The following is an 8788-nucleotide window of genomic DNA, read 5'->3' on the forward strand; positions in this document are numbered from 1 at the left end:
TTCTTCCTTGCGGGATCTCAGGCAAGATGACCATACCCTTGAAATCACTTCTTTCTTTGCTTGCTAGTTGTTCGCTCTATTGCTATGTCGCGATACCTACCACTTGCTATATCATGCCTCCCATATTGTCATGTCAAACCTCTAACCCACCTTCCTAGCAAACCGTTGTTTGGCTATATTACTGCTTTTGCTCAGCCCCTCTTATAGTGTTGCTAGTTGCAGGTGAAACTGAAGTTTGTTCCATGTTGGAACATGGATATATTGGGATATCACAATATACCTTATTTAATTAATGCATCTATATACTTGGTTAAGGGTGGAAGGCTCGGCCTTATGCCTGGTGTTTTGTTCCACTCTTGCCGTCCTAGTTTCCGTCATACCAGTGTTATGTTCCTTGATTTTGTGTTCCTTACGCGGTTGGGTGTTATGAGAACCCCTTGACAGTTCGCTTTGAATAAAACTCCTCAAGCAAGGCCCAACCTTGGTTTTTATTTGCCTAACAACCTAAGCCTTTTTCCCTTGGTTTTCCGGAGCCTGAGGGTCATCTTATTTTAACCCCCCCGGGCCAGTGCTTCTCTAAGTGTTGGTCCGAACCAGAGCATCATGCGGGACCGTCCCTTGGCAACTTGGGTTATGTTGGTACCTGTACACTTAGCTTATCCGGTGTGCCCTGAGAACGAGATATGTGCAGCTCCTATCGGGATTTTTCAGCACATCCGGGCGGCTTTGCTGGTCTTGTTTTACCATTGTCAAAATGTCTTGTAACCAGGATTCCGAAACTGATCGGGTCTTCTCGGAGAAGGAATATCCTTCATTGACCGTGAGAGCTTGTGATGGGCTAAGTTGGGACACCCCTGCAGGGTTTGAACTTTCGAAAGTCGTGCCCGCGGTTATGGGCAGATGTGAATTTGTTAATATCCGGTTGTAGAGAATTTGACACTTAACTTAATTAAAATGAATCAACCGCGTGTGTAGCCGTAATGGTCTCTTTCCGTCGGAGTCCGGGAAGTGAACACGGTCTTGTGTTATGATTGTACGTAAGTAGTTTCAGGATCACTTCTTGATCACTTCTACCTTCACGACCATTGCGTTGTTTCTCTTCTCGCTCTTATTTGCGTATGTTAGCCACCATATATGCTTAGTGTTGCTGCAGCTCCACCTCATTACCTTACCCTACCCATAAGCTTAAATAGTCTTGATCTCGCGGGTGTGAGATTGCTGAGTCCTCGTGACTCACAGATACTTCCAAACAGTTGCAGGTGCCGATGATACCAGTGCAGGTGACGCACTCAGCTCAAGTGGGAGCTCGCTGAAGATCTTGATCATTGTTTTGTTTCGTTTCCTATTGATCAGTAGTGGAGCCCAATTAGGATAATTAGGGATCTAGCATTTGGGGTTGTCTTCCTTTATTTTTGGTTCCGTAGTCGGACCTTGATTGTACTTTGGATGATGTATGTTTAACTTGTATTTGTGTGAAGTGGCGATTGTAAGCCAACTCTTTATCCCTTTCTTATTCAGTACATGGGATGTGTGAAGATTACCCCTCTTGCGATAAACCTATCATGCGGCTATGCCTCCAAGTCGTGCCCCGACACGTGGGAGATATAGCCACATTGTGGGTGTTACAACGACTCCATGAACTTGTTGTAGAAGTACTTCATTCGAATCCATCGTGTTTGCTTCAAAGTAAACAACTGTAGCGTCAGATTTCTTGGCAATGGCATTTGGCCGAACACTTACTAGGCGTGGTGTTTGCTATGGATGACGTCGGCAGGGAGCGGAGGTTACTTGTGTTGCGATGAAACCCAGTAGAACGATGGTGTAGTCCAAGGTGGGAAAGCACCTGCATGGTGCGGCGAAGGTCTGACAAGGCCTACATGGCGGTCGGAATTGTGTAGGGTGTGGATACACATCACATGAGGAAGGAGGAGTTGGAGAAGCCCGTCCCTCGTTTGGTGCCGGTTTGTGGGATTTCGAACATCCGGATCGGTCCAGACAATTTTGATGACCATCGTGGGATGGCAAAAAATATCTACACTGTCCGGTTCGGACATTTGCGGGGGATTTGATGATATGCGTTGGAGTTGCCCTTAGCTACCAAATATGCATAACTTCCAAACAAAAGAGTTCATCACATACATAACTTAGTACAAGCTACGTCATACAATGGCCGAATTTTGGCCTAGCAGAAATTTAACAGTAAAGTTTACTTGCAGCGTGCGATGAGAACCCGGCACATAAAATCTCTAGTTTGCATCTACGTATGATTTACAGTCTGCCAGCTAGTCAAAAGTTTTGCTGATTCAGAGTCCAATGTTCTTCTACAAGCATAATAGTAGATCAGTGAAGGTGGCTAGCAGCATCAGCTGCTGCCATCGCAACATGGCCGGCGGCTGCCACGAAGCGGCGTCTGAGGTCTTGTTGAAGATGCCTTTGGGCGTGCTCCCGCGCCGGCGCGGCGAGCATGTACCATTACTCTGCGCAAAACACACAGACAAATCTTGTGAACACTTTGCCGAAACATGCAGTAAACATTGGCAGGCAAGCATCGAGGCATGTATATTTACAGTGCAGGCAGCTATGCTTCCGCATCCACAAACCAGCCCGCCGTTGGCCTTGTCCGTGGCTTCCGCGGCGCCGCCTCCGTCGCTTCTCTGGGTAACCATCACCAGAAATTATTTGACATCATCAGCACTCAGCGAGTCCTCATCGTGCTCATATTCATCATAGAGTAACTAACTGATAACTGATAAGGATGTGATACCTTGTAGAAGTCGACGGCGATGAAGTTGGCCCATCTGTCCCCCGACGCGGCGTGGCAGGTGTCGAGCACGCCCAGCAGCTGCGCCGAGTTGTCCTTGCACGCCTCCGGGAAGTTGGGGAGGTCCCGGAAGTAGTTCACCAGCACCAGAGACCTCGACAGGTCGTTCATGGCCGCCGACTCGGCGCGGTTCGGGCACGACCCCTTCACCATCCCTTTGCTCCCATCTGCAGCACATGGAATGGACAGATACAACATCGTCAGGTTCTCCTTCCTGGCTAATCGCTCACGTGTGCTGACGGATCGATGATGATCGGCGCGCACGTACACTGGTTCTCGACGACGTAGCCCCACTCGTGTGCGAAGCCCTCGGCGGCCTCCTTGGCGGACCTGGAGGTGAAGACGAGGAGGCGGTGGTTGTCGCGGACCATGTCGCTGAGCAGCGGCCAGTCGCCGCCGTTCTTGGGCATGCGCCACACGGGGAACAGGTACGGCGTCAGGCCGGAGGCGTTGAACACCCGGGTGAGCCCCATGGGCGCCTCCACGTAGTCCTCGATGAAGATCGTGATCACCTCGGAGGGGTTCCTCCTCAGGAACGCCTCGATCTCCCGGAGCACGTTCACCGCCGGCGTCTGTCGTCGACGAACATGCAACGCTAGTTAGTCGTCGACGAGAGGGATTGGTCCTAGTAAAGTATAGTTTGGTTGGTGTTTTGTTACGAATGCGGTGAAGTTTCGGCATGCGCCTCCGTAGGAGTGGCAGAGCCATATGTCGTTGCGGAAGTCGTACATGTCCAGCATCAGCCCCCTCACGCCGTTCTGCGACACAAGAAATTCTATTGCTCTCTCTGTTTTTATTTAGTTCGCATATTAACTTTGGTCAAAGTCAAGCTTTACAAACTTTGATCAAGTTTATAAACAAAAATATTAAGATATACAATAACAAATCAACAACATTAGATTTATTATTGAATGTACTTTCACATCGTATAGATTTATTATGATAAATGTCTATATTATTTTCTACAAACTTGGTCAAACTTTACGAAGTTTGATTTCAGTCAACTCTAATATGCAGAGTAAATAAACAGTCAAATCTAATATACAGAGTAAATAAAAACGAAGGGAGTACTTGGGACCTAACCCTTGAGCTCGAGAATGGCATCAATTTTACGTTGGAAGTAGTAATTCCGAGGGACTCTCGTCCCGTCCACAGATCACATCGTGTTTATTTCAGCGAGGACTGAATGCGACCAGAAATGGACGTGCTATCCGAATTGGAGCAGACACCACACGTCTCACCCACACTGGATACAAAGAGAGGAGTGCCCGTCACGGGTGGCTGCCATGTGTGCGGTGTGGGTAGTCCTTGCAGCTAGCATTGCCGCGCCAACGCTCCAAGCAAGCGTGTGGGCGTGCACGCAAACCAGCGACAGAAAAAGACCGGCGCCTGGAGGTGCGCTGCGCCTTGGACACGTGGACGAGGATCTTTGACATGTGTTGCGTCCGGGGACACCTCACCCCACCGCGGCACGCTGACAGGGTCTAACATGGACTCTAATACTCGCCGGTCCCACAGGTCAGCAGGTAGACGGAAGAGAGAGCAGAGCCAGAGCGGGAGCGAGAGCGGGCGGGGATGGACTCACATTGAGCTGCTCGGCGATGGTGTCCTGCTGGTTAAACGCCGTGACGATGGCCGTCCCGGTCTGGGACTGGGTGCCCAGCCGCGCGAAGGAGTTGTGCGTCGTCAACCACGCGTAGCGGTTGAACGGCAGCCCCCGGTCCTTGCTCTGCGGGTCGACGGGGGTCACGCGGGTGCAGCGCGGCCGCACGTTGCCGTCCACCACGCACGTCTCGCAGTGCAGCCCGGCGTCGCAGTTCCGCGACAGCGCGCACGTCTCGCCCACCTGCATGCAGTGCAGCAGCCGGAGATCATGTCCGTCCACGGGAGCGCAGCGCAATCACAATCGCCGCCGAGAAAGCTCAATGTCACTGGTGACATGTCCAAAACCACCGGCGAGCGTACCTTCCGTGCGGAGACGGCGACGGGGCACGAGCACAGGAAGGCGGCGGCAACGGCGAAAGCCACGACGAGGAGCACCGTCTCCTTGGCCATCTCAATTCTTCTTGCCGCGGCCGCCCTCCTCCGGCAAGCTCTGCCCTGCGCTGCGCGGCTGGTCCTCCCAGAGACGGCGGACAGCGGAAGCTGGTGGAGGAGCAAGCCTGCAATCCTTGTGTTGTGTGGCTTGTAAGGCCGGACATTCCAGGTTTCGTCGCTTGCTTATGTGTGTGGTTTACGCTCTGTTTTTCCGCGTCGCTCATCTTGGTCGCTGGCTGCGGCGTTTGTTTGTTATTGCGCTTGGCCCCATGTGTCAGTCAAGGGGACAGAGTGATGGTACGGGTGCGGGCTCATCCAGTTGCGGTGGTCAGGTGCAATGTCAAATAGTCGTTGTCATACTACGATAGGGGGTGTTAGAGCAACTCCCCGACCCATTTCATCCGTCAGCATAAGTTTGGGTCGGCGCGGACAAAAATGGAGGCTCAACGCGCCGACCCAAACTCAAATCGTGTCCGTCCGGCGTCCGCGCCGATCCACTTTCGGTTCAAAATTGCGCCTTGAATGCGTCGGCGCGAACGCGAAACGGACGCGCCGCGCGTCTCGCCGTCTGCCGTGACCCCACCTGACGGCCACCCAACCGCCACGGTCAACATAATTTATGACGACTACCTACCTTGGGCCCACGCGTCAGCGACGGCGGTAGTCCTTTTTTAAGCCGGACGTGCGGCCGGGCCGTCCTCATCCACTTACCACTCGCCCCACGTCCCCATCTGGCACCCCTGCCCTCATGCCAGCGACAACCCTAGCCACCGCCAGCATGGGTTTCTTCTCCGGCATCGGCAGCAGCCGCAAGGGCAAAGCCCCCGCCCGCCATTCCCCCTCCCTCCCCGCCCTCCTCGCGCCGGCGCGCGCTCCCCGGCAAAGGCAGCGCATCACCAGGCCGAGTAGCACTGGCACCACCGCGTGCCTCTGCCGTACCCGGACGTGACGCTGCCGCATGACTGACATTTGGATCCGGAGAGGATCCCGGTGCCGGCGGCGCCGCGGACGGCGAGGGCCCATGCGGAGGAGGTGCGGCGCCGGCGGGCGTTGCTGACGTCGGAGCAGCGCGCCGACCCGCACTTCGCCGCCGACTCGCCCAACTGGGCTCGATGGTTCGCCTTCGAGCACGAGGAGACGAGGCGACGCGGCGTCCGCGGCGTCAACCACAGCCTGCCGCCGCCCGCGCTCATCGTCCGCGACGAGGACCAGGAGGCCGAGGACACCTACCAGGCAGCCATCAAGGAGAGCGAGGAGGAGGAGCGGCGGACGAGGCGGCCATGGCCCTCTCCGCGGCGGGCGACTGCGTCGTGCCGCCAATGGCCCCACCGTCCCCGCCCAAAACCGAGTCGGAGGAGCCGGCCTACCGCGAGCGCTACTCCTGGACCGGATTAGTGCGCGAGTGGGTCAGCGCTCAGCCGATCTGGTTCGGGGCGACGGAGAAGTAGGAGGCGGCCTACCTCGACCACTGGCGCCGTGTTCGGCTGGCCGAGGAACGTCGGGAGGGCGAGCGTCTGCAGATGCTCGAGCGCGAGGCGACGAGGAGGCGCGCCAGGCCCAGGCAGCGGCGGCAAAGCCCGACACCACCGCTGTCTGAAACACGGCGTTCCCCTGGGCCGACCCTGCGCCGACGTTGATCAACCTCACCGGTCCCGACGCAGATGTTGCCGCCGACGAGGACGCCTAGGGCAGCGCGTCGTCTTGTTTTTAGTGTTTTTATTAATGTAATGTGGACTTTCGCCGGCCTTCGTGACCGGTTTATATGTTTAATTAAATGCATATATTTATTTTCAAACTGCTCGCTATATTTTTTTGGCGCGTCGAGGAAATAGGTCGGGCCAGCGTTGGGCGCTCGCGCCGACCCAAACACAGCGCCGGACGTTTATGTCCGCCGGGCCGATCCAAACGGACAAAAAGCGGACAAAAGCGCCGTCCATTTGAGTCGGCCCGTTGGAGTTGCTCTTAGGCCAACTCCACCGCGTGACCCTATCCTATCCGGCCCCGTCCGTTTGGGGTAAAACGGACAAACGAGGCGGCCCAGCGCGCGACGGCCCGGACCCATCTTGTCCGTTTTGTGTCCGGGCCGACCCATTTCGAGCACAAACTGTTGGAAATATGCCCTAGAGGCAATAATAAATTGGTTATTATTATATTTCCTTATTCATGATAATCGTTTATTATCCATGCTAGAATTGTATTGATAGGAAACTCAGATACATGTGTGGATACATAGACAACACCATGTCCCTAGTAAGCCTCTAGTTGACTAGCTCGTTGATCAATAGATGGTTACGGTTTCCTGACCATGGACATTGGATGTCGTTGATAACGGGATCACATCATTAGGAGAATGATGTGATGGACAAGACCCAATCCTAAGCCTAGCACAAGATCATGTAGTTCGTATGCTAAAGCTTTTCTAATGTCAAGTATCATTTCCTTAGACCATGAGATTGTGCAACTCCCGGATACCGTAGGAGTGCTTTGGGTGTGCCAAACGTCACAACGTAACTGGGTGGCTATAAAGGTACACTACAGGTATCTCCGAAAGTGTCAGTTGGGTTGGCACGAATCGAGACTGGGATTTGTCACTCCGTGTAAACGGAGAGGTATCTCTGGGCCCACTCGGTAGGACATCGTCATAATGTGCACAATGTGATCAAGGAGTTGATCACGGGATGATGTGTTATGGAACGAGTAAAGAGACTTTCCGGTAACGAGATTGAACAAGGTACCGGATACCGACGATCGAATCTCGGGTAAGTATCGTACCGATAGACAAAGGGAATTGTATACGGGATTGATTGAATCTACGACATCGTGGTTCATCCGATGAGATCATCGTGGAGCATGTGGGAGTCAGCATGGGTATCCAGATCCCGCTATTGGTTATTGACTGGAGAGTTGTCTCGGCCATGTCTGCATGACTCCCGAGCCCGTAGGGTCTACACACTTAAGGTTCGATGACGCTAGGGTTATAGGAAAAGTATGTACGCGGTTGCCGAATGTTGTTCGGGGTCCCGGATGAGATCCCGGACGTCACGAGGAGTTCCGGAATGGTCCGGAGGTAAAGATCGATATATAGGAAGTATGGTTTTGGCCACTGGAAGTGTTCCGGGTATCACAGGTAGTGTACCGGGACCACCGGAGGGGTCCGGGGGTCCACCAGGTGGGGCCACCAGCCCCGGAGGCCTACATGGGCCAATAGTGGGAAGGGACCAGCCCCTAGGTGGGCTGGGGCGCCTCCCACCAAGGCCCAAGGCGCCTCCAAGAGGGAAGGGGGCAAACCCTAGGGCAGATGGGCCCTAAGGCCCACCCCAGGTGCGCCTCCCCCTCTCCCCCTTATGGCCGCCACCCAGATGGGATCTGGGGGCTGCCGCCACCCCTAGGGAGGGAACCCTAGGTGGGGGCGCAGCCCCTCCCCTTCCCCTATATATACTTGAGGTATTGGAGGCTACAAGACACACGAGATTCTCTCCCTCTTGGGCAGCCCTACCTCTCTTCCTCCTCGTCTCTTGTAGTGCTTGGCGAAGCCCTGCTGGAGTCCCGTGCTCCTCCACCACCACCACGCCGTCGTGCTGCTGCTGGATGGAGTCTTCCCCAACCTCTCCTTCTCCCCTTGCTGGATCAAGGCGTAGGAGACGTCACCGGGCTGTACATGTGTTGAACACAGAGGTGCCGTCCGTTCGGCACTAGGATCATCGGTGATTTGGATCACGACGAGTACGACTCCATCAACCCCGTTCACTTGAACGCTTCCGCTTAGCGATCTACAAGGGTATGTAGATGCACTCTCCTTACCCTCGTTGCTAGATTACTCCATAGATTGATCTTGGTGATGCGTAGAAAATTTTGAATTTCTGATACGTTCCCCAACAGTGGTATCAGAACCAGGTTTATGCGTAGTTACTATGCACGAGTAGAACACAA

At 54.2% G+C, this 8788-nt stretch overlaps 1 protein-coding gene across 1 annotated transcript; it reads right to left on the minus strand.

Moving 5' to 3' along the window:
• Positions 1 to 2095: 2095 nt before the first annotated feature.
• LOC123189219 (PI-PLC X domain-containing protein At5g67130) lies at positions 2096 to 5087 on the minus strand. Its single transcript, XM_044601582.1, has 7 exons — positions 4787 to 5087; positions 4407 to 4667; positions 3481 to 3579; positions 3090 to 3393; positions 2765 to 2988; positions 2568 to 2654; positions 2096 to 2477 (listed from the first exon to the last, which is right to left on the minus strand). Exons 1-7 carry the CDS (start codon positions 4874 to 4876, stop codon positions 2322 to 2324), a joined length of 1221 nt encoding a protein of 406 aa, XP_044457517.1. The 5' UTR covers positions 4877 to 5087; the 3' UTR covers positions 2096 to 2321.
• Positions 5088 to 8788: the final 3701 nt, after the last annotated feature.

Source organism: Triticum aestivum, chromosome 2A, assembly GCF_018294505.1.
Source record: "Triticum aestivum cultivar Chinese Spring chromosome 2A, IWGSC CS RefSeq v2.1, whole genome shotgun sequence".
In the NCBI taxonomy this organism is placed as follows: domain Eukaryota; kingdom Viridiplantae; phylum Streptophyta; class Magnoliopsida; order Poales; family Poaceae; genus Triticum; species Triticum aestivum.